At 47.4% G+C, this 26,687-nt stretch overlaps 1 protein-coding gene across 3 annotated transcripts in view; it reads right to left on the bottom strand.

Annotated features, from left to right (window-relative positions):
• Positions 1-23,169: 23,169 nt before the first annotated feature.
• Positions 23,170-26,687, bottom strand: part of LOC137527859 (ficolin-1-like) — a 47,632-nt gene continuing 44,114 nt past the window's right edge. For all 3 annotated transcript variants that reach the window (XM_068248827.1, XM_068248828.1, XM_068248826.1), the window contains 2 exons: positions 26,062-26,196; positions 23,170-23,742 (listed from right to left, as the gene is read on the bottom strand). In XM_068248827.1, coding sequence (XP_068104928.1) covers positions 23,495-23,742; positions 26,062-26,196 — 383 coding nt within the window. In that variant the 3' untranslated portion in view covers positions 23,170-23,494. The remainder of the gene's footprint in view (positions 23,743-26,061; positions 26,197-26,687) is intronic.

Consider the following 26,687-nt stretch of genomic DNA (forward strand, 5'->3'; position numbering starts at 1 on the left):
AGGGTAGGGGGCCCTCAAACCACTTGTGCCCCAAGCCCCCCACATGGCTTACACTGGCCCTGCGTACAGTGCCTATAAACAAGGATGGCAAACTATACAACCATATGCAAGGGGGTCAGGTAGTGCGAAAGCACAGAAACAAAGTTTTCCTTCCTGAGGCAGAGGAGCAGGTATTTAGTGTGTAGTAAATAACTAGAATTACCTCCTTGCAGTCAAGTATACAAGAATTTGCACATACTTCACACCTCATCTAAAATGCTCTCCCACAACACATTCATCACTCTCCAACCTTTGATACCTTTAAACGCTCTCGTAAAACTTACTTGTTCCGACAAGCATACGCTCTACCTTTGGCCACTTTCCATTTGTTCTGAAGCCAAGTTGCACTCCTACTAGATATTGTGATGATTTGCTCAGCTGCCTGTGCAGGCAGGCAGCCTTTTGACCATTGTGTAGGTTTGCATGCTGCAGGACTCTGGAAAGAAGAGCTTCTGTCAGTTTTGCAGCTTGTGCTTGCAGAGGAATTTGCATATGTTGTCATGCAAATTGCCTGGCCACATTCATTGGAGGCGTGTACTATAAGTACTATGTCTTTCCCACAATGCTTGGCTGTTCATAAGGATTTCGTCCTATGTAACACTCCTGGTGGGGTGTCAGCCTTACTCTCTGTTTGAAGATCAGCTTAGAGTAATTCCTGAAAACTGTGCTAGGCAGATTTCCCTAGTGCAGTTAGGATTGTTTATCTGTTTTATTTGTCTGTTGCGATTGTCCTGTCCCAGCGGTGGTCGATAGGAAGTCGTTCTGATCTCTGTTCTTGGAGCACAGCTGGTGCAGCGGTTGCTACCAGCTATCTCTTCTGTTCTGCCTCTCTGGATCGCGCTAGCCACTTTTCGCTAGCGCTGTGGATCCTTCTGTTCTGTCTCCTGGGATCGCGCTAGCCACTTTTCGCTAGCGCTGTGGATCCTTCTGTTCTGTCTCCTGGGATCGCGCTAGCCACTTTCCGCTAGTGCTGTGGATCCTATCTCTCGCTTGTCCCTGTTTTCGTGTGTCTGTCTTGTCTGCTACGCTTGCTGGAGGCTCGGTGAGGTAACCGTTAAGCAAGCGCTCGCGTCCTCTGTTTCATGTTTGTCTGTCGATGGTTAGTTAGGTGTGCTTGTCTCTATTGTGCTTATCACGTGGAGACCGCGCATAACCGCGTGCACTGTTGCGAATGAGTGCGGTGTTCGCGGTTAGCTAGCGTATTTTCCGCATCTTCTCATTGTATTATTTGCTGTGCCTTTGCTACCCTCGTATTCTATTCTGATCTGCCTTGTGTCACGTCTGGCGATCGCACCTCTCGCGATCGCGTTCCTATTTCATATCTGCTGTTGTGTGTGTGCGGTCGCGGGGTGGCGACTGGATTGGCGCACACACATACAACCTGTCCCTTTGCTCGTTCTCATTCGCAATCGCCTCTCTTGCGATTGCGTTCTGCGCTTCGTACAATTCCTGTCTGGCATTTGTGGAGGTACAGAGGATTGGTTCCTCTGCACTCCCCAGCGCCATCTGCCGACAGGAATTTCCCTCTACAGGTGTGTAGCACCTTTTGCTGGGTGCCTGCAATTACACGCTTGTGGAGGATTTCCACCGTGTCAGCGCACGCGTTGTGCGCTGATTACGGAGAAAGTTCCACAATCGTTACAGATATCCTAAAATTCGCTGCCTCTAGGTATTTTTATTTTATGCTACCCCACCTCTTGTTTCCCCCTATTCCTTTAGATTGTAAGCTCACAAGGGCAGGACTCTCTCCCCCTCTTGAGTCTTGGAATGAATTATACATTTTATTCATCATAAACAATTGTTCAAAATGGAGGCACCAGATAAGGAAAAAACTGTTAAAAACCATTTAAAAAGGAGGGGGGGAGGGAGTAGTGGTGGACTTACTTCCAACAAGTAGACGCATGATCAGTTATTCACTGAGAAAAAGTATTATGCGGAGTATAAAATAGGAAAGGGCATCTGACCAAGCAGATGCATTGGCACCGTCACTGTTCCGGAGGCCCAATATAGCAGCACGGTGGATCCAGCCTCCGGCCCGGTGATGGTGACCATGAATCTGGGACTTACCTCCCACATGTAGACAAACCATCAGTTACTCACTGAAAATATCTTTAATCAAATAGACTCAAAAGTAATAGCAATGGGTTTCATGGCCAACACCCCGCTTCATCAGGCAGTATATGGAGCTTCTAAAGATCCAGCCAGGTATGAGCGCCACTGCATACCTGGCTGGATCTTTACAAGCTCAATATACTGCCTGACGAAGCTGGATGTTACCCGTGAAATGCATTGCTATTACTTTGGAGTCTATTTGAATAAAGATATTTTCAGTGAGTAACTGATGGTTTGTCTACTTGTGGGTGGTAACCCCCAGATTCATTGTCACCATCACTGTGCCGGAGGCTGGATCCACCATGCTGCTATATTGGGCCTCCGGCACAGTGATGGTGCCAATGCATCTGCTTGGTCGGATGCCCTTCCTTATTTTATACTCCACATAATACTTTTTCTGGCAGTTCTCCAGTTTGGACTTATGAGTAGAGATGGGCCGAATATCAAATTTTGCGAATCTCCAAAGACTTCAATGGGCAGGTGATGAATTCTAAAACCTACAGGGACTGTTTCTGGCCCCAGAAGTGAGAGAAAAGTTGTTTCAAGGGGCCTAACACCTGGACTGTGCCATGCCGGAGGGGGATCCATGCCAAAAGTCCCACCAAAAGTTACAGAGGTGACACAGAGTGGGGTTTTAATCAGGCAGAAATCACAGTAGATTCCTAAGTTGATGTAATTAAGTGCTTTAAAATGTCCGGCATGTGTACATGTGGATCAGGTAGAGTACGAGCTATGCCCGCTTCACACTGACAGACCAAACACCATGTTTACCGAGATTGAGCGCTAACAGGTCTCTAAGGTGTGTGGTGCTGCATGTGTGGTGAACAGACTTGCGTGGCATGTAGCAGAGGTCATGTTTTAGGATGGAAGGTTGCTAGTGGAACTTTTAAATGGTACCAAGAGACTGGCTCAGTGTAAAGCCTAAATTTATTTATTTTGTTTAGCCTATTTGTGAACTCCTCCATGCTAACTAGTTACGCGCAGCCAAGCAACATTGACGCGAGTAGAGGCAGAGCTACTGCCCAAAGCTCTGCCTCTACCCGGAAGGAGCCCCAAATCTTCACCCTGGGATTTGGGGGGTATAAAGCCCACGTTCTGCCACGTCCCCACAATGCTATTTTCTGAAGCATTTATACAGCAAAGAAACAATGAAAGTCAACTTCAGATAAGATTTTACTTCTCAGAGTTTCAAAGGGTCATTAGCCTCAGACAATACCAACAAGCAATAACCAAGAAAAATTCAGACTTTATCTCGCACAAAATATCTACAGCCAACAACAGAGCTTCTCAACTCTTCCACACAGTGGAATCACTCTGAAATCCTTCCTGCCTAAAAGCCCCAACCACATTTTCCAGGGAAAGGTGTGAAGAATTCTCTGCCTTCTTCACAAACAAGGTGTCTGCCATCCGTGCCAGCATTACACCAACAACATCAATTGACCACTGGACTTTGCATCTGCCTACTACCGTACCACCATGGCAAGTCGTTGACACTCTGAATGAAGAAGATTTTGAAATTCTCATTCAAAGTCTCCGCCCCACTACCTGCGACCTGGATCCTGGCCCAACTGGATCCTTAATGCAATGCCCAGAGCTGATCAGGTCAGCACTTCACAAAATCACTCAGTGATCCTTGCAAAGTGGACTTTTCCCAGAAGAACTAAAGAAAGCAATTATAAAACCCCTCTTGAAGAAACCATCACTAGACTAGATCCTGATTCTGTGACCAACTACAGACCTGCGGCGAACTTACCATTCCTATCAAAAGTTATCGAGAAAGTAGTCGCCAACCAGTTAGAAGCCAGGCTTACAGATAACAACATCTTTGATACTTTTCAGTCAGGATTCAGGAAAAGGCACAGCACTGAAACGGCATTAGTCCGAGTAATGAATGATCTACTTACTGCAAGGGACAAGGGTGATTGCTCAATTCTGATTCTTCTTGACTTGTCTGCAGCATTTGATACTGTGGATCATGAAATACTAATCCAGCGACTGAAGAATTACTGTGGCCTAAAGGGTACTGTTCTTAGCTGGTTTCAGACCTTCCTATCTGGCAGGACACAGCAAGTATGTATGTCTGGGCACACACTACTCTAATCCAGTGCCACTTGCCTATGGAGTTCCACAGGGTTCTGTACTATCACCATTACTCTTTGCAGTCTACATGCTCCCACTGGGCAAAATAATCCAGAACTATGGCCTAGGATACCATTGTTATGCAGATGACACACAACTGTATCTGTCCTTCAAGCCTGGCACCCAAGACCCATCAGCATCCATAAATGCGTGTCTAGTGGATTTACAAAATTGGATGAACACCAGCTGGCTGAGGCTGAACTCTGACAAAACAGAGGTGTTGGTGGTAGGTGGTCCACACATGATGGATAAAGTTTGAAAACGCTCACCACCTCAAACTAGCAATTGGGGGAGATACTGTACAGTATAAAGACTCTGGCCCATATGCAATTCACTTTTTCACCTGAGTTTTCTCCTAGGTAGTGATGCTCAAATACCCCTTTTTAAAATTCGAGTTTGGTCGAATTCGAATAGTAAATTATTCGAGGTCAGTCGAATATTCGAGTCGAATAATTTTTACTATTCGATTCGACCTCGGACTTCGAGCTCACTATTCGAGTCGGTATTCGAGCTCACTATTCGAGCTGACTATTCGAATTGGCCTTAAATAGCTTCCAACACTTGTTTTGAGGGTGAATGATGCAAGAAACATCTTTTTTTCCAAGTAACAACAGCAAGTGATTATGTGGGGATGTTCCTTTAAAAAAAAATGTGGAAAGAGAAGTTGTGTCCTAAATTTTGTTCAGTAGTGTTACTGTATATACTTGTTCTTCTTCTTCTTTATCTTTCTTCTTCTTCTAGATCTTCTTCTTCTATATCTTCTTCTTCTTCTTCTTCTTCTTCATCTTCTTCTTCTTCTTCTTCATCATCTTCTTCTTCTTCTTCTTCTTCTTCATCATCTTCTTCTTCATCTTCTTCATCTTCTTCTTCATCTTCATCTTCATCTTCTTCTTCTTCTTCATCTTCATCTTCTTCATCTTCTTCTTCTTCATCTTCTTCTTCTTCTTCATCTTCTTCTTCTTCATCTTCTTCTTCTTCATCTTCTTCTTCTTCATCTTCTTCATCTTCTTCATCTTCTTCATCTTCTTCTTCTTCTTCTTCTTCTTCTTCTTCTTCTTCTTCTTCTTCTTCTTCATCTTCTTCATCTTCTTCTTCTTTTTCATCTTCTTCTTCATCTTCTTCTTCATCTTCTTCTTCATCTTCTTCTTCTTCATCTTCTTCATCTTCTTCTTCTTTATCTTCTTCTTCTTTTTCATCTTCTTCTTCATCATCTTCACGTATTTCTCTTTTCAATTTTTTTTTAAAGAAATGCAGCTATTTTTGAGCGTAACAAATAGCTGGTGGGCGCACGCATGTTGGAAGCGCCATTGTATGTGCTCCCTGGCAGTGGAAACACAAAGACAGCAGGAGGTAAATTCAGCAGCAGGAGGAGGAGGATGAGTGTGTGGCAGCAGGCAGTCAATGAGGCAGGCAGCTCGCCGTGACATAATAGCCCTGGTACCTAGCGGTGATACCAGGGCTGTAAATAAACACAACAGGAGGTCCCAGACAGCGGTCGTGCAGCCCACATTGTGTCCAATACACAACTGGGACAACACAGTTTTCAACCCGGGCACCTCAGAAAAATTAAACCTTTTTTTTTTTTTAATGGTTTTTTGGTTTTTGGTTTTGCAACCAATATAGCTATTGTTTGACGTAATAGCTGGTGGCAGAGTGGCAGCAGAAGAAGGTAATTCTGTGTACCCTGGCAGTGGGAAACACAGACAGACAGCAGCAGCAGGAGGAGGAATGGAGGAGTAGGCGAGCAGCTATTGTTTGACGTAATAGCTGGTGGCAGAGTGGCAGCAGAAGGTAAATCATCTGTATACCCTGGCAGTGGGAAACACAGACAGACAGCAGCAGCAGCAGCAGGAGGAGGTGTGGAGGAGCAGTGTGAGTGTGGCAGCAGGTAGGCAGCGTGACATAATAGCCCTGGTACCTAGCGGTGATACCAGGGCTGTAAATAAACACAACAGGAGGTCCCAGACAGCGGTCGTGCAGCCCACATTGTGTCCAATACACAACTGGGACAACACAGTTTTCAACCCGGGCACCTCAGAAAAATTAAACCTTTTTTTTTTTTTTTAATGGTTTGTTTGGTTTTGGTTTTGCAACCAATATAGCTATTGTTTGACGTAATAGCTGGTGGCAGAGTGGCAGCAGAAGAAGGTAATTCTGTGTACCCTGGCAGTGGGAAACACAGACAGACAGCAGCAGCAGGAGGAGGAATGGAGGAGTAGGCGAGCAGCTATTGTTTGACGTAATAGCTGGTGGCAGAGTGGCAGCAGAAGGTAAATCATCTGTGTACCCTGGCAGTGGGAAACACAGACAGACAGCAGCAGCAGCAGGAGGAGGAGGTATGGAGGAGCAGTGTGAGTGTGGCAGCAGGTAGGCAGCGTGACATAATACCCTGGTACCTAGCGGTGATACCAGGGCTGTAAATAAACACAACAGGAGGTCCCAGACAGCGGTCGTGCAGCCCACATTGTGTCCAATACACAACTGGGACAACACAGTTTTCAACCCGGGCACCTCAGAAAAATTAAACCTTTTTTTTTTTTAATGGTTTTTTGGTTTTTGGTTTTACAACCAATATAGCTATTGTTTGACGTAATAGCTGGTGGCAGAGTGGCAGCAGAAGAAGGTAATTCTGTGTACCCTGGCAGTGGGAAACACAGACAGACAGCAGCAGCAGGAGGAGGAATGGAGGAGTAGGCGAGCAGCTATTGTTTGACGTAATAGCTGGTGGCAGAGTGGCAGCAGAAGGTAAATCATCTGTGTACCCTGGCAGTGGGAAACACAGACAGACAGCAGCAGCAGCAGCAGGAGGAGGTGTGGAGGAGCAGTGTGAGTGTGGCAGCAGGTAGGCAGCGTGACATAATAGCCCTGGTACCTAGCGGTGATACCAGGGCTGTAAATAAACACAACAGGAGGTCCCAGACAGCGGTCGTGCAGCCCACATTGTGTCCAATACACAACTGGGACAACACAGTTTTCAACCCGGGCACCTCAGAAAAATTAAACCTTTTTTTTTTTTTTTAATGGTTTTTTGGTTTTTGGTTTTACAACCAATATAGCTATTGTTTGACGTAATAGCTGGTGGCAGAGTGGCAGCAGAAGAAGGTAATTCTGTGTACCCTGGCAGTGGGAAACACAGACAGACAGCAGCAGCAGGAGGAGGAATGGAGGAGTAGGCGAGCAGCTATTGTTTGACGTAATAGCTGGTGGCAGAGTGGCAGCAGAAGGTAAATCATCTGTGTACCCTGGCAGTGGGAAACACAGACAGACAGCAGCAGCAGCAGCAGGAGGAGGTATGGAGGAGCAGTGTGAGTGTGGCAGCAGGTAGGCAGCGTGACATAATAGCCCTGGTACCTAGCGGTGATACCAGGGCTGTAAATAAACACAACAGGAGGTCCCAGACAGCGGTCGTGCAGCCCACATTGTGTCCAATACACAACTGGGACAACACAGTTTTCAACCCGGGCACCTCAGAAAAATTAAACCTTTTTTTTTTTTAATGGTTTTTTGGTTTTTGGTTTTACAACCAATATAGCTATTGTTTGACGTAATAGCTGGTGGCAGAGTGGCAGCAGAAGAAGGTAATTCTGTGTACCCTGGCAGTGGGAAACACAGACAGACAGCAGCAGCAGGAGGAGGAATGGAGGAGTAGGCGAGCAGCTATTGTTTGACGTAATAGCTGGTGGCAGAGTGGCAGCAGAAGGTAAATCATCTGTGTACCCTGGCAGTGGGAAACACAGACAGACAGCAGCAGCAGCAGCAGGAGGAGGTGTGGAGGAGCAGTGTGAGTGTGGCAGCAGGTAGGCAGCGTGACATAATAGCCCTGGTACCTAGCGGTGATACCAGGGCTGTAAATAAACACAACAGGAGGTCCCAGACAGCGGTCGTGCAGCCCACATTGTGTCCAATACACAACTGGGACAACACAGTTTTCAACCCGGGCACCTCAGAAAAATTAAACCTTTTTTTTTTTTTTTAATGGTTTTTTGGTTTTTGGTTTTACAACCAATATAGCTATTGTTTGACGTAATAGCTGGTGGCAGAGTGGCAGCAGAAGAAGGTAATTCTGTGTACCCTGGCAGTGGGAAACACAGACAGACAGCAGAAGGGCAGTACACAGCAGCCCACTGTAGGTGTAAAATGTGTGGCTGCAGGCGACGTAATAGTCAAAGTGAACCAGGCTGGCTTAGTGAGCAGGAGCCAGGAGGTGGTAAAGGGTGGTAAGGCACATTAACGATGGTTCCGGCAGCCAGTTCATGTCCCCCTCTCGCCGACAACAGGGGCCAGGAACTCGCCTTCCACCCACGCCTGGTTCATCTTGAGAAACGTCAGTCTGTCCACAGACTTGTGAGACAGACGTGAGCGTTTCTCGGTGACCACGCCACCAGCTGCACTGAAGCAGCGCTCGGACAGCACGCTGGAAGGGGGGCAGGACAGCACTTCCAGGGCGTACTGCGCCAGCTCGCTCCAGATCTCCATGCGCTTGACCCAATACTCCATGGGATCAACAGGGGCATCGCTGTCAAGCCCGCTGTACGACCCCATGTAGTCAGCCACCATGCGGGTCAGGCGCTGGCTGTGACCGGAGGAGGATGCTGCTGCATGCATCTCCTCTCTAGTCACTGCTGCCGGAGCCTCTACAGTCCTGTAGAGCTCGTGGCTGAGAGACAGCAGGTCTGTGGGGCGCTTGCTGCTGCTGGATGCAGGCACCTGCTGCTGCCTCTGTGCTGGCTGCTGGACAGTGGGGGTGGAAGGCTGGGGGAAGGCTTCCTCCAAGCGCTCAACAAGGGCCTGCTGCAAGCTCCTTATTTGTTGCGCTGGGTCTCCTCCTGCAGGCGGCAGGAACTGGCTCAACTTCCCCTTAAGGCGTGGGTCCAACATCATGCTGATCCAGATCTCCTCCCTCTGCTTCATCTGGATCACCCTGGGGTCCCTGCGCAGGCACGTCAGCATGTGCGCTGCCATTGGGAAGAGGCGGGCCACGTCTGCTGGCACATCGACGTCAGTGCTGTCCTCATCCTCCTCCTCTGCCGCCTCATCCTCTCTCCACCCCCGCACCAACTCAGCTGCGCTGTGCTGATCCCCCTCATCAGCAGCCAGGTTAGGGACCTCCACCAAGTCCTCCTCCTCCTCCCCCTCAGAGGTGGACTGCGCAGCTGGTTGCCGCTCCTGCTGGTCCAAGGCTGCCGCTCCCTGTTCCAGCAAAGCATCGAGGGCCCTGTTCAGCAGAGAAACCAGGGGCACCCACTCGCAGACCATAGCATGGTCCCTGCTCACCATGTTTGTGGCCTGCAGGAAGGGAGCCAGCACAAAGCACACCTGCTGCATGTGCCTCCAGTCATCATCGGGGACGATGGACGGGATGTTGCTGGTCTTGTCCCTTCTCTGAGCTGCGGAAACAGTGGCCAGGGCAAGGTACTGTTTGACAGCGTGCCTCTGTTCAACCAGACGCTCCAACATCGCCAGGGTGGAGTTCCAGCGAGTCGGAACGTCAAGGATCAGCCGATGGCGTGGCAGATCCAGCTCCTTTTGCACGTCTTCCAGGCTCGCACAGGCTGCAGCCGAGCGCCGGAAGTGACGCACAACATTCCTTGCCGTTTCCAGCAGTTCGCCCATCCCCTGGTAGGTGCGCAGGAACTTCTGCACCACCAGGTTCAGCACGTGGGCAAGACAGGGGATGTGGGTCAGGTTTCCCCTGTCTATTGCGGCAACCAGATTGGCCCCATTGTCGGCCACCACCTCTCCGACTCTGAGGCCTCTGGGGGTCAGCCAAATCCTCTCCTGCTCCTGGAGTTTGGCCAACACATGGGTTGCCGTCAGCTTGGTCTTCCCAAGGCTGACCAAGTGCAGCAGCGCTTGGCAGTGGCGGGCCTTCACGCTGCTGCTGAGGCGGGGGGTTTGGCCAGGTGTGCCGGAGGATGGCAGAGGATCGGAGGAACCTGCTGCAGTTCCCCTGACCCTGCGGGGTGGCACCACCCACTGTGTTGCTGCTGCTGCTGTGCCCGCTGCTGCTCTCCCATCCTCACCCCCTTCCACCAAGCTGACCCAGTGGACAGTGAAGGACAGGTAGCGGCCTGTCCCGAAGCGGCTGCTCCAGGAGTCCATGGTGACGTGGACCCTTTCACCAACCGCGTGCTCCAGCCCTCGCTCCACATTGGCCATCACAAAGCGGTGCAGTGCAGGAATGGCCTTGCGGGCAAAGAAGTGTCTGCTGGGGAGCTGCCAGTCTGGGGCTGCGCAAGCAAGCAGCGCACGAATGTCGCTCCCCTCCTGCACGAGCGTGTACGGCAGGAGTTGGGAGCACATGGCCCGTGCCAGCAAGCCGTTCAGCTGCCGCACGCGACGGCTGCTGGGAGGCAGAGCCCTAACCACCCCCTGGAAGGACTCGCTCAAAAGGCTCTGGCGTGGCCTTTTGCTGGCACGGGAATCAGCAGACACAGCAGAGGAGGCCACTGAGGACTGGCTGCCAGAACAGGCCTCAGTGTCGGCGGCAGGAGTTGCAGAGGGGGGAGGAGCAGTGCGTTTCCGCACTCCTGCTGGTGCTGCTGGAGGAGCAGGAGGGCGGGTGGCTGCTGTTGCTGCTGCTGCTGCTGAAGGCTGTGCAGTGATGGGTGTGGTGCCACTGCCAGCACCAGATGCCTTCAGCCTCTGGAACTCCTCATGCTGGTGGAAATGTTTAGCCGCAAGGTGGTTGATGAGCGAGCTGGTGCAGAACTTTAAGGGGTCTGCACCTCTGCTCAACTTCCGCTGACAGTGGTTGCAAGTGGCGTACTTGCTGTACACAGTGGGCATGGTGAAATATCGCCAGATTGGTGACTTAAACATCCCCCTACGGCATGGAAGCGCTGCTGCCTGTCTCCCTGTGGTGGTTGGGGGGGGGGGCTTGGGGGGCTTGGGTGCGGCTGGTGGTGGTACTGGCAGATGCTGCTGCTGCTGCTGCTGAGCCTGAGACACCAGCAGGCTGTGGGACCTGCCTACTGCTGCTGCCAATGCTTGCAATGATGCGCCTCCTTGCAAGGCCCACAAGAGCATCCTCCTCCTCCTCCTCAGAGCTGCTGAGGACGACATCCCCTGGAGGTGGTGGCACCCAGTCTCTGTCTGTCACCGGGTCATCATCATCCTCCCCCTCCTGAAACATGTCCTGCTGGGATGAGGACCCCCCAAACTCCTCTCCTGATGCATGGATGGGCTGCTTGACTGCCGCCACAGTCTTGCTGTCCAATCCCTCATCCCCCAAAGTGCCCATCAGCATCTCCTCCTCAAGATCGCCAACAACAGCAGACAATTTACTCATGATGCCTGGGGTCAAAAGACTGCTGAATGACAGGTCGGCGAGTGACGGTGAACTGGCCTCCTCCCCAGACCCTGCTGGGCGGCTGCTGCGAACAGGGGTGGTGGTGGTGGTGGTGGTGAGGGTGGAGGCCTCGGATGCAGAGCTGATGGCGGGCTGCTCATCCTCCGTCATGAGTTGCACCACAGTGTCTGCATCCTTTTCCTCAATGGGACGTTTCCGACCCGGCTGGAGGAAAATGGGAGCAGGTGCTACACGCTGCTGCTGCTGTGTCTCTGCAGCGTGAGTTGCAGATGCTCCTGCTGGGCGGCGCCCAAGGCGTCCACGGCCAGTGGCTATGGGAGGAATGTTAGCCACTGACGCTGCTGCTGCTGCTGCGGAACTGTGCATGGTGGCGCGCCCGCGGCCGCGGCTTGCCACAATGCTGCTCCCTCTCCTCCTGATTCCCTTGCTGCCCTTCCCCTTGCCCAAACCGCGCTGGCTGCCACTTCCAGACATCTTCAATGTTTTGGGCGTATAGAGAAAAGTTTTTTAAAAGGGCGGCTGAAAAGTGGGGTACTTTAATGGAGTGGGTTGGTTGGTGAGGTGACTGAGTGAGTGTCCCCTAGTACAGTAAGTAAGTAGTAACAGTCAGGAAGTACAACTAGCAGTTACAATAATCAGTAGTAATCACAAGTAAATTTAGTGTGTGTACACTCAGACAGTGAGTGCACGCACGCAGGAGCTAGTAGCCTATGAACACAGTGACTGAGTGTCCTAGACTCCTAGTACAGTAAGAGTAAGTAGTAACAGTAAGTAGAACTAACTAATTACAATAATCAATCAGCGATCAGAAGGAAATGGAGTGTGGGTGTGTGTACACTCAGACAGTGAGTGCACGCACGCAGGAGCTAGTAGCCTATGAACACAGTGACTGAGTGTCCTAGACTCCTAGTACAGTAAGAGTAAGTAGTAACAGTAAGTAGAACTAACTAATTACAATAATCAATCAGCGATCAGAAGGAAATGGAGTGTGGGTGTGTGTACACTCAGACAGTGAGTGCACGCACGCAGGAGCTAGTAGCCTATGAACACAGTGACTGAGTGTCCTAGACTCCTAGTACAGTAAGAGTAAGTAGTAACAGTAAGTAGAACTAACTAATTACAATAATCAATCAGCGATCAGAAGGAAATGGAGTGTGGGTGTGTGTACACTCAGACAGTGAGTGACCGCACGCAGGAGCTACTAGCCTATGGACAGTGACTGAGTGTCCTAGACTCCTAGTACAGTAAGAGTAACTAGTAACAGTAAGTAGAACTAACTAATTACAATAATCAATCAGCGATCAGAAGGAAATGGAGTGTGGGTGTGTGTACACTCAGACAGTGAGTGCACGCACGCAGGAGCTAGTAGCCTATGAACACAGTGACTGAGTGTCCTAGACTCCTAGTACAGTAAGAGTAAGTAGTAACAGTAAGTAGAACTAACTAATTACAATAATCAATCAGCGATCAGAAGGAAATAGAGTGTGGGTGGTGTGTGTACACTCAGACAGTGAGTGCACGCACGCAGGAGCTAGTAGCCTATGAACACAGTGACTGAGTGTCCTAGACTCCTAGTACAGTAAGAGTAAGTAGTAACAGTAAGTAGAACTAACTAATTACAATAATCAATCAGCGATCAGAAGGAAATGGAGTGTGGGTGTGTGTACACTCAGACAGTGAGTGCACGCACGCAGGAGCTAGAAGCCTATGAACACAGTGACTGAGTGTCCTAGACTCCTAGTACAGTAAGAGTAAGTAGTAACAGTAAGTAGAACTAACTAATTACAATAATCAATCAGCGATCAGAAGGAAATAGAGTGTGGGTGGTGTGTGTACACTCAGACAGTGAGTGACCGCACGCAGGAGCTAGTAGCCTATGGACAGTGACTGAGTGTCCTAGACTCCTAGTACAGTAAGAGTAAGTATTAACAGTAAGTACAACTAACTAATTACGATAATCAATCAGCGATCAGAAGGAAATGGAGTGTGGGTGTGTGTACACTCAGACAGTGAGTGCACGCACGCAGGAGCTAGTAGCCTATGAACACAGTGACTGAGTGTCCTAGACTCCTAGTACAGTAAGAGTAAGTAGTAACAGTAAGTAGAACTAACTAATTACGATAATCAATCAGCGATCAGAAGGAAATGGAGTGTGGGTGTGTGTACACTCAGACAGTGAGTGCACGCACGCAGGAGCTAGTAGCCTATGGACAGTGACTGAGTGTCCTAGACTCCTAGTACAGTAAGAGTAAGTAGTAACAGTAAGTACAACTAACTAATTACGATAATCAATCAGCGATCAGAAGGAAATAGAGTGTGTGTTGTGTGTGTACACTCAGACAGTGAGTGCAGTGCGCACACGCAGGAGCTAGTAGCCTATATGAACAGTGACAGTGAGTGTCCCTACGGGTACAGTAAGAGTAAGTAGTAAGTAAGTACAACTAAATAACAATAATCTATCAGTAATCAGAAGGAAATAGAGTGTGTGTACACACAGACAGTGAGTGAGTGCACACACGCAGGAGCTAGCTAGTAGCCTATAAACAGTGACAGTCAGTGAGTGTCCTACTCCTAGTACAGTATAACTACAATACTATTAGTAAAGGACAGCAGAAATACTGGTATAGATGAGAGAAATAAACAGAGGACAGCTGCCCACAGAGGCAAGGCCCCCCTGAGGCCTAAACCTGTAAGCTTGCAGCAGCTGCCTGTCTCTAATGTAACACACAAGCTACTAACTAAAATACAATGTCTATCTAACTAACAACAATATAGGTGTATATGGCAGGTGTAGGTGAGCAAAAACGCTACGTAAATGATCACAATAGAGCACTTGCTAAGCCAAAGCACAAAGGAGCAACTCTCTCTCTGTACAAGTCTCAGGCAAGCATGGAGAAACGGAACATGGCGGCCGCTATTTATAGGGTAGGGGCTGGCCAGGGTCCCCCTCTGTGATTGGCTGCCGTCAGAGGGCCTGGGAGCCCTCTGATTGGCTCTAAGGACATCAATCTGGGCTATGACGCTATTCGAGCTCGGTACCGAGCTCGAATAGCGCCGGGTTGCTCGAATAGCTCGAATAGTGAATGGGCTATTCGAGTGTACTCGGATAGCCCATTCGAATAGCTCCAGCTATTCGGAGCTCGAATACCGAGCTCGAATAGCTGGAAAAGAGCTCGAATATTCGAGCTACTCGAATATTCGAGCTCTGCTGAGCACCACTGCTCCTAGGTGATAATTATTCATCTTCTATTTAAAATAACTTTCCAGCACTTTTCAACTTAAAAAGTACCAAAAAGTAGGTGAGAAAACACTATTAACCACCTGAGCGGTCTGGACGAGCTCAGCTCGTCCAACACCGCCGGAGGTCGCCGCTCAGGCCCTGCTGGGCCGATTTTTATCAAATAAAAAGCAGCACACGCAGCCGGCACTTTGCCAGCCGCGTGTGCTGCCTGATCGCCGCCGCTCTGCGGCGATTCGCCGCGAGCAGCGGCGAAAGAGGGCCCCCCTAGCCGCCTGAGCCCTGCGCAGCCGGAACAAAAAGTTCCGGCCAGCGCTAAGGGCTGGATCGGAGGCGGCTGACGTCAGGACGTCGGCTGACGTCGATGACGTCACTCCGCTCGTCGCTATGGCGACGATATAAGCAAAACAAGGAAGGCCGCTCATTGCGGCCTTCCTTGTTTATTATGGGCGCCGGAGGCGATCGGAAGATCGCCTCCGGAGCGCCCTCTAGTGGGCTTTCATGCAGCCAACTTTCAGTTGGCTGCATGAAATAGTTTTTTTTTTATTTAAAAAAAACCCTCCCGCAGCCACCCTGGCGATTTAATCAGAACGCCAGGGTGGTTAAAATTTATTTGAGTATTTTCTTGCTTGCTGGTGGCTTAAAAGAAATTTTATTGGCAAGTTTAAAATTATCACCAAGGAGAAAACTCAGGTGAAAAAGTGAATTGCATATGGGCCAGGTATCAGCTGTCGTCAAGTCTTCCTTCTTCCATCTAAGAAATATAGCTAAAATCAAACACCTTATCCCAGCTGAAGACCTACCTGTCCTGGTTCATGCATTTGTATCCTCCCGCCTAGACTACTGCAACGCCCTGTTCATCGGATCTACAGATAAGGTCCTGCGCCCCTTACAGCTAGTACAGAAGATCTGCCTGCTGACATTCAAGGCTCTACACCACATGGGACCCAAATACATAGCGGATCTATTGGAACTTTATGCCCCTCCACGCACCCTCCACTCTGCCAACAAGATGAAGCTGATTATTCCCAGGATACACTTAACATTTGGTGCTCGGGCCTTTTCCTATGCAGCCCCTACTCTATTCCACAATCAGTGCAAGAGGCTCCTTCTCTGGACAGCTTTAAAAAAAAAGGCTAAAAACTCACCTCTTTACCCTAGCCTTTGAGACTGCATAATGCAGGGTCACAGCGCTTTGAGTCCCCAGACCCTAGGGAGAAAAGCGCTATAAAAATAATATTGTTATTGTTATTAGTTCTGCTCTGTTTCATAGTTCAAAATAGAGTGTAGTTTGTAAACTTCAAATATTAGAGAATGATGCAGTGTTATAAAAAAAAAGTTATATACCTGAAAATAAAAATATGAGACTCTTTTCTTACCTACTAATGTTCTATTAGTTTTCCATACTACACATACAATTAGTTATATCATAAGTTTTCTTTCATTTCAGTGTCCCTTTAACCACTTCAGTCTTCTGGACATAGCTCCTACAGCCAGAAAGGCTGTAGCTAAAGCCTTCTGGCCGTAAGAGCTACAGTATGTCCAGTGCTAAAGCCACCGCTGCAGACGATCGCTCATTCATGCCCGCATACATACACACGCATGCCCACCACACTACTGATCAGGGCGAGGGAACAGGTTGTCCCTCTATCCGATCAGCACCCCCCATAGCTGTTACAGAGCTGTAACAGCGATCATTATAAACCACCACATCGTGTAGTAATTTACTTCCTGAAAATGCATGGGCGCATGCACGTGACCCCAGATCCTGATTGGGCAAAGGGATCATGTTATCCTTCAACCTTGTGGCTGCAGCGATTGGTCCAAGGCATCAAGCTCTCCCAGCTCTCAATGAACAATGTCTTTGCTAGACATTGTTCCCTGATTTTAAAAAAAAAGTAATATGAAAAAAATAATTTAAAGTAACAAAAATGAAAAATAGTAAAAAAAAAAATATTTTTTTTTTGTTAAAAAGAGTGTTCTTTTTGAGGCACAAAGGGAGACAAAAGGAGGCACAGGAGGAAAGAAGGGGGCACAGGGGGACTGAAGGAGGCACACAGAGGACAGAAGGAGGCAGAGTGGGACTGAAGGAGGAACATGGGGGCAGATGTGGCACAGGGGGGCAAAGAAAGGCACAAGGGGACATATGGAGGCACAGGGGGACAGAAGGAGGCAGAGGTGGCACAGGGGGACTGAAGTAGGCAAATGGAGACAGAAGGAGGCACAAGGGGAGACAGAAGGACAAAGAGGGGGTCAGACATGGCACAAGGGAGTGAAGGAGGCACAAGGGACTGAAGGAGGCACAAAAGGGACAGAAAGAGGCACAAAGGGGGGAAAAGGATGTATAAGGCACAGAGGAACACAGTGGCAGCTGCCTGCAACTTATGCTAAGCAGATGCAGCAGAAGCAAGTAATAGAACACCCAGTGGTGACCAGGGTTAGTCAGGCAGCGTGGCTTAATCCAGAAACATGGCACCCCCAGGAACAATGGCACTCCAGGCAATGGCCTGTACTGCCTATGCCTAGAGGCTCCTGTTTATCATTACAGAATTCCTGCACACATCCCTTAAAAGTTAATGACATGCAAGTCCATTAAAAGTTCAAGCTTCCAAAGTTCCTTGTCTTGCTACCAATATATATATATATATATATATATATATATATATATATATATATATATATATATATACTGAATATATATATATATATATATATATATATATATATATATATATATAGTTGTTTTTTTTCTGGATCAGATCGTATACTTTAGATCCACCACTAGATACACCCTTCTGAAAGTATACTAACCAAACGTCTCTGACCACTGATTGGTCAGAGAAAGCTTGTGTCCAGGAGCCTTGGAGCCTCAGGATCCTGGTGTGGGTGTCCATCCTGAGGCTCCAAGGCTCCTTGGCACATACTTTCTCTGACCAATCTAACAGTGGTCAGACAGCAAAATAACATCCAGCAGAAGAATTCAGAATGACATTGCTCTGGGGCTTGCTATACTTACTTACTATACTTAGTATAGCAAGTCCAGGCCTGGGAATGGGATCGGCGTGTGAGGCGCTGTTTGTCAGGCATCGGGGCAGGGATCCACGCGTGGCGTTCTCCATTGTTTATCGGGTCTCAGGGGATATGGCGCTGGATCATTTCTGAGGATACAGTCATGGTATTAACGAATTAAGATCATTGAAGGACTTTTTCACGGTTACATTTTTATTTATTTATTTTTCTTTTTTGTGGAAACGTTCAGACTGTGGGAAATATTTTGGCGATAAAGGAAACCTTGTCAGTTATGAGAGAACTCACTCTGGTGAGAAACCACATTTGTGTGCTGAGTGTGGGAAATGTTTTCTACAGAAATCACAGCTTGTCAGACATAAAAGTTCTCACACTGGTGAGAATCCCTATTCATGTGCTGAGTGTGGGAAATGTTTTGCACAGAAATCAGAGCTTGTTTTACATGGCAACTTCCACACTGGAAATATGCCCTATTCATGTTCTGAGTGTGGGAAAAGTGTTGGGCATAAATCACTGCTTGTCAGACAGGAGAGGTCTCACTCTGGTGAGAAGCCCTATTCAGGTGGTAAGTGTGGGAAATGTTTTGCACAGAAATTAGTTCTGGTCGAACTTGAGAGGTCACACACTCGTGAGAAGCCCTATTCATGTGCTCAGTGAGAGACCATTCATGTCTGTCAAGCAGCAATTTATGCCCACATTTCCCACACTCAGAACATGAAAAAGAACTTATTTTCCATGTGAAAGCAGCCATGTGAAACAAGCTCTGATGTCTGTGCAAAACATTTCCCACACTCAGCACATGAAAAGGGTGAGATCTCATGTGTGACATCAGGATGCTGTGGGTGCTCTAGGTGCTGGCTTGGGTGGGTGCGGTAGGTGGGAGCTGGGGAGAGGATAGCAGGAGCTATGGCAGCAGCAGTTTAAAGCGGATCTGAGATGAAAAACTAACTATAACAAGTAACTTGTCTATATAGCTTATCTAAAGTTTAGATAGTTTACACAGCAAATCATACAAAGCAGTGATAACTGTTATCACACTGTGAAAAGTGCTTAGCATGAAATTTAGCATGAAAATGGTTATTGCGTGCAATAACGCAATTTTTTTGCATGTTAATGCTCCGCATTTGAATTATAAATTTGCGTTATCGTGCAAACGCGAAGGTAAACGTGTGAAAATTAGCGTTAACGTACGAACGCAGATTTTTGCGCACGATAACTGTTTTTTGCACTAAGGCGCGCGCAAAGCACTTTTTCACAGCCGTGATAACAGTTAACACTGCATTGTGAATGGAGTCCCAACAGTTTATGATTATTTATTCCTGTGATACAGTGACGGCAGTCATGTTCTGTTTGTCACATTGTCAATGGCTGAGGGTTGGAGATGCTATCAGCTTGCCTGTGTGTAACTTCAGCCCCCCCTCCTCCTCCCCTCTGCCTCTGAAATCAATGGGTAGTAACCTCCTCCTGCCCAGACTGAGCTCCCTTAAGCCCTTGCTAGAGTGCCAAGGCACTGTGAAAAAAAAGCTGTGGGCGTGGCTTGTTTAGTTTATAGGGAATTAGAGTATTAAAACAAAACAAAAAAGTATTTGACTTGAGGAATGCCCTATAAACTATATGAAAGGAACACAATTATGCAATGAGTATGTAATGCTGGGAGGTCATACTTTCTGACCACCCAGCGCAACAAGGCTAAGAGCTGGATAATGGAAGAGGCTCCACAGATGGACACAGGAGTAATGAACAAGGGAGCAAGATTGACCAGAGCAAATGCAGCTCTGGGCCGCCTATCAGGCTAGATGCTATGTGATACAATACACAACAGATGCAGTTGGTAACAGATTTGGGTCATACACGTTATTCAGATGTGTCGTATTGGAAGGATTAGGCAGATTCGTAGTCGAGAGGTAGGCAAAGGTCGGTACACAATACAATATTACAATAGATGTTACAAAGGTCGGTACACAATACAATATTACTATAGATGTTACTTCAATAAGATTACTAGAATATTACGAATAAATTACAAGATATATAACTACAAAGTACAAGACTGACTGACTAGAGTGCATATATATTGTGCTGATGCGCAATATATGAAATGTAGCTCTCAAATAACTCACTAGCTAAAGCACAAGTAATGATAATTAACAAGGCAGACAACAGACAGACGGAATACTCAGCCAATCTAGTCGCTGTTTCAGCGACGGCGACCTTCACACTGAGATAGACAAAACTAACAGGTAGGAGCGAACAAATAACAACCGCTGCTATAGTTTGTCCTCGAAGGAATACTGCCAGTCACCAACGTGGTGCTGGCAGAATCTAACTATCAGGATCAGAAGGATTTCACTGAGCCCCCGCAGGTCAGCAAACATCCAGCAGACATTACAATACAGAGCAAGGCATTATACATTTACAATAACAACTTTCACAGCATAGACCCAACGACAACTCAGAGAGAGCTGAATGCTATGGGCAGGGTAGGAAATGGGAGGCAGACTTTTATGCTGGCATCAGCCAATGGATGCAGGTATGCAAATTCCCACACAGCTGAATGATAATCATTCAATCCTGAGCTGGCTTGATTACCATTTGCTAGCTGGTTGTGAATGCAAAGGACTCCCATAGGAAATACATGCAGTATTATGTAACAACATGCCTGCAGGAAATCTAGGGCTATCTGGCCGCAGCTCAGCTGCAAAAAGCATTGGTGGAATGATGACAGCATCCTGAGCTGCCCAGAACGGCAGAGTGATTGCAAATGACAATGAGACTTATTGCGAATGCACAACTGAATGCAAGCAGATAAGCCAGAACTGTACGTTTGCAGCTCCACTACAACAGACAGAACACGCTACAGGAGGGATGCTTACAGAGTAAACGTTTATATCGGATCCACGCATGTTTAAGAGTCCCTCCAGGGCTCCCCATTGGTTCATTAACAGACCAATGGTAATTGTCCAGATTCTCTCATGTTTGAAAAGGTTTCTTCAATCGCCAAAATATTTCCCACAGTCTGAACATTTCCAGAAAGACCTTAAATAAAAATGCAACTATGATAAAGTCCTTTAATAATCTTAATTAACCATAAATAACTACCTTTGGTTACTCCCACGACTGTATCCTCAGAAATGATGCAGCACCATATCCTCTCGATACCCATTGAACAATGGAGAGTGCTGCATGTGTCGTTCCCCAACGACCAAGGAACAGCGCAGCACATGTCGATCCCATTCCGAGCCCTTGATTTGCTATACTAAGTATAGCAAGCCCCAAAGCAATGGCATTCTGAATTCTGCACAGTGTCATTTTGCTGAGTTAAAAAACGAAAAGAAAAAAAAAATTCTTAGTAGTATTGAAAATCGATTTTCTCAAAAACGACAAGGTCTGACTACAAGGTCTCTGCGCTGCTCCCTGCATTCGGGGCACTTGTGTTGCGGCACTCCTGTAAATAGATTGGGGCACCCTAGAACATGTTGGGGGCAAAGCCCCCCTAAAATAGGGCTAGCGACGCCCATGGCAGGAGATAAACCAATAAAAAGAGATAATGCATGAGATAGAGATAAAGGAGAGATAAGTTGTGAGTTAAAGTGGACCTGGACTCTTGCACAGGACAGAAGGAAAACAGAGAGAAATGCACCCTGTATGTATTTAGAGGGTTCAGCTTGTCTAATTCCCTCTCATTTGTGTTTAATCACAAGTTGTAATTTGATCTCTCCCCTGTGTCACTCACCTGACTGCCATGGCAGATAAGCACATTTGTAAACACAGGATGTTAACCCTATGTCTGCTTCCATGACAGCAGGAAGTAGAAACAGTGCAGATTTATTTCAGGATTTGTTTCAGCTGTAACAAACAAATGTTCTTCTTTAAAGGTTATTATGCTGTTGCATATCTTTTAATAAGAGAAAATTAATGTTAGTTAAGGAGAAATAAATCACGAGTTCATTAATTTAAGGAGAGATAAATTGAAGTGAGGCTTCCATATTTATTTCGTTTTAAGCAATACTAGTTGCCAGGCTATCCTGCTGATCTCTTTGGCTGCAGTAGTGTCAGAATCAGAGACCTGAAACAAGCATGTAGCTAATCCAGTCTTTTTAATCCATCTTTCTTCTCGTTTTTCCTCTGCTGTCCCTCTCTGACAATCTCTTCATTGGCTACCAATAAACCAGATGATCCAGTTCAAACTCTTAACCCTAACCTACAAAGCTCTCCCCAATCTCTCTCCCCTGTACATCTCCTCACTAGTTTCCAGATACCAACCCAACCACAGTCTCAGACCTGCACATGAGTGTTTTTTATCCTTCTCTACAAGTATACAAGACTTCTCACGTGCCTCACTCCTCCTCTGGAAATTAATGCCCTTCTACAGCACATCTTTCACTCTACAACCTTTGAAATCTTTAAACGCTCCCTCAAAACTCACTTTTTTGGAAAAGCATATGCTCCAACTTAGGCCATTCCGCCTTCGACTTCTCTATGTCGAATTTTACTCCTTACTAGATAACCTAAACACGCACTGTCTGTATGTATCTCTTTTGTGTCTTGGAATATGTTATTCATTTCGTAGCTTGCACTCTGCTATACATTTTATTACATCTGTCATTGTAATCACCAGTTCTGTATTTTGTACCAGTGTCCATATTTGATATGTATCATTGTCTGCATCATTGTGTACCCCTTGTAGTTTTCCTACTTTGTACAGCGCCACGGAGTATGTTGGTGCTTTATAAATCAATAATAATAATAATTCAGTCAATGCACCTGATATGCATGCTAATTCAGGGTCTATGGCTAAAAGTATTAAAGAGGAACTGTAACGTCAAAAAGTTCCCCTGAGGGGTACTCACCTCGGGTGGGGGAAGCCTCAGGATCCTAATGAGGCTTCCCACGCCGTCCTCCGTCCCTAAGGGGTCTCGCTGCAGCCCTCCGAACAGCGGTGACGTCAATATTTATCTTCCCGGCTCCTGCGCAGGCGCTCTGACGGCTGTCGGCTCCAAAGTAGGCGGAAATACTCGATCGGCGTCAGGTCTGCTCTACTGCGCAGGCGCAAGTCTCCAGCGCCTGCGCAGTAGAGCGGACCCGACTGAGATTGGGTATTTCCGTCTACTTCGGAGCCGAAAGAAGCCACAGCTCCCCCGCTGGAGCCAGCAAAGGTAAATATTGAATTTACAGTCGGGTCTGTCGCCGGCTGTTCGGAGGGCTGCAGCGAGACCCCCGTGGGACAGAGGACAGCGGGGGGAAGCCTCATTAGGATCCCGAGGCTTCCCCCACCCGAGGTGAGTACCCCCCAGGGGATGTTTTTGATGTTACAGAGTCTCTTTAAAGGCAGAGTTTCAGCAGGCAAGCCAGGTTATATGCATTGTTTAATAGGAAATAAATATGGCAACCTCTATGTCACTCTCGCTTTAGGTTCCCTTTAAGGAGGGATAAATCACGAGTTAAGTCATTGAAGGAGAGATACATTTGGAGTAAATAGGTAAGATGTGATAATTCTTAAGATAAGTTTTGTGAACCAACCCCATTGGTAAGAAAAGAATTTGCTGTTGAAGTACAGTTGGTGTAAGGGGGGTTAGTGGGGGGTTTAGTGAGGGGGGAATGACTGCAGAAATATCATTATTCTGAGTTCACACAGCCCTGATCTTTATTTCCACGTGTTTGAAAGAGTAATGCTGTCCTTTGGCAGAAGACCAGGTTATGCCATCAGCATAGGACTCGTGCCGTCCCAGGAAGTACAGTCCATTCAAGTTTGCACTGTGGCAGTCGGCATACCACCAGCCTGCTTTAAACAGCACGGCACAGTTATTTCCATGGGTGTCGTTGTCTTGGTCCTTAGTTGTAAACTTCATGTTGTTGACAGAGGACATGGAGTCTCCTGGAAAAAGGAAAAGATTGTTACATATCTAAGGGGGGAAGGTTAGCATCAGTGAGTGAAGCAGTAAACACACAATGAGGTGGTTATACAGCAATAGGCATAACCGACCTTTGACCTGAGCCTCTGGAGCGGTTGCTCAGGGCGCTGGCTTCCAAGGGCACACGTCCACAGCACAGTGTTGCTGCTCGCTGCCCCGCTTTGTCTCTCCCCGCCTCCGCAGCTCCACTCCATCTGTAATTAGAGCAGGACTAGATGAAAATGGCCGCTGATGTCCACAAATGCGGACATCGGTGGCCATTTTCTTGTATCCCTGCTCTAACTACAGATGGAGCAAAGACGGGGAGAGATGAGTGACATCAGCGCTGGAATGTGAGGAGATGGTGAGTGATCTGCTGCTGCTGCCGCCAGCACATGCAATGTCTGAAGGGAACCTACAGCTGACTACCTATACTGGAGGCACCTACAGCTGACTTCCTGTACCGGAGGACCTATGCTTGGCTACCTATACTGATGCACCTACACCTGACTTCCTATACTGGGGGAAACTATGATTGCCTACCTATACAGATACACCTACACCTGACTTCCTATACTGGGGGAACCTATGCTTGGCTACCTATACTGAGGACACCTACACCTGTCTTCCTATACTGCGGGCATCTATAGCTGGCTACCTATACTGAGGGAGGAGCACCTATTCCTGGCTACCTATACTGAGGGCACCAACACCTGGCTACCTATATTGGAGGCACCTACGCCTGGCTAGATATGGGGGGAGACCTACACCTGACTTCCTATACTTTGGGGGAGCCAAAAAGTTCCATTTTGGTCTCATCCGACCAGAGCACCTTCTTCCACATGTTTGCTGTGTCCCCCACATGGCTTGTGGCAAACTGCAAACGGGACTTCTTATGCTTTTCTGTTAACAATTTCTTCTTGCCACTCTTCCATAGAGGCCAACTAATGGTTGTCCTATGGACAGATTCCCCCACCTGAGCTGTAGATCTCTGCAGCTCGTCCAGAGTCACCATGGGCCTCTTGACTGCATTTCTGATCAGCGCTCTCCTTGTTCGGCCTGTGAGTTTAGGTGGATGGCCTTGTCTTGGTAGGTTTACAGTTGTGCCATACTCCTTCTATTTCAGAATGATCGCTTGAACAGTGCTCCGTGGGATGTTCAAGGCTTTGGAAATCTTTTTGTAGCCTAAGCCTGCTTTAAATTGCTCAATAACTTTATCCCTGACCTGTCTGGTGTGTTCTTTGGACTTCATGGTGTTGTTGATCCCAATATTCTCTTAGACAACCTCTGAGGCCGACACAGAGCAGCTGTATTTGTACTGACATTAGATGACACACAGGTGCATTCTATTTAGTCATTAGCACTCATCAGGAAATGTCTATGGGCAACTGACTGCACTCAGACCAAAGGGGGCTGAATAATTACGCACACCCCACTTTGCAGTTATTGATTTGTAAAAAATGTTTGGAATCATGTATGATTTTCATTCCACTTCTCACGTGTACAAGACTTTGTATTGTTCTTGCATGTGTAATTCCAATAAAATTGATTCATGTTTGTGACAGTAATGTGACAAAAATGTGGAAAACTTCAAGGGGGATGAATACTTTTGCAAGCCACTGTATTTTATCTAACATAACTAATGTAACTTAATGACAGCATGTTTGTTTAGGCTGGAGTTCCTCTTTAAAGTACCCTGGGGTATACACTTAATATATAGTACTAGCGGACCCGCGGCATAGCATACGCCGCATAAGAGGGTACCGGTCAGGAAGGGGGTATTGGGCACAGTGGTGGGGAGGGGGAGTGCAGATGGGGGACCCAGGTGAGGGAGGGTGGGTCCAACCCCCTCCCCACCGCTGTGCTTAATACCCCCTTCATACCCGCTACCCCCTCCAGCTCGGCGGCAAGTCTAGGACCGCTCCTGGGGGCAGGGCGCTACTTCTTCTTCTTGAATGAAGGTTGAGGCACGTAGTCTATTATATATATATATATATATATATATATATATAGATATTATTGAGAACCTAGGGTGTAGAGTAGACTTTGCCAGCAGAAAGCCTTCTACTTGTATTTTCACTCTTCTCCCCAGAAGACACTACTTCCTATTCAGCAGGGAGATCAGCAGCACGTATGTACAGTAGTTGTTACCGAATTGTCACCCAAACAGATTGTTTCACACAACAAAACTTTCATAGGTGTACCTTTGTGCAGCCTACCACTGCCTGTGCAATATTTCACCAGGGATGCTGAGCTGTCTAACTAACATCAGCCACTGATTGGTCTGCCTGTCTGTCACTCACCTGCGCTGCCCTCCTTAAAAGGTCCAAGTAACAACTGGTACTTTCTGCTCTCATCCAAGATTTTGAAAGATGTGTACTTGGCAAAATATTTCTGGCTTTCAAAATCCTGCAGGTCGACCCGCAGCTCCCAGGCACCTTCATGGAGAAACAAAACAGTTTCATGTACGGCCTTCTAAGAACATGCAAAATATGTTTTAATGTTTAGCATCAAATTAAATGTAAAGGCAACAAAACGTTAGATGCTTACCTATGGAGAGGGAAGGTTCTGGATCTTATAGAGCCTTCCCTGTTCTCTCTTGTACCCCTTGTTTCAGCACCAGCTCCCCCATTTAATCTGTTGCCTCCGGAGGTTTCAGAAGCACTCATGTACCCACATGCTCCGAATATGGGTGGCTCCGTAAAACGCATGCGCGAGTGCAAGTGCGCTCGCACATTCGCAGTACAGAGCTGCCCGTCTTCGGAAGCATTCGGGGACATGAATGCTTCCAAAGCCTCCCAAGGGCTCACAGACATGTACAGTATTTGACCAATTGGTTGAGTACACACAACGGGGGTGACAGTGCTGGAAGGAGGGGAGCAAGAGAGGACAGCGAAGGCTCTATAGGTAAGTATCTGACTTTCTTTTT

This window comes from Hyperolius riggenbachi, chromosome 8 (genome assembly GCF_040937935.1).
Source record: "Hyperolius riggenbachi isolate aHypRig1 chromosome 8, aHypRig1.pri, whole genome shotgun sequence".
Lineage (NCBI taxonomy): Eukaryota > Metazoa > Chordata > Amphibia > Anura > Hyperoliidae > Hyperolius > Hyperolius riggenbachi.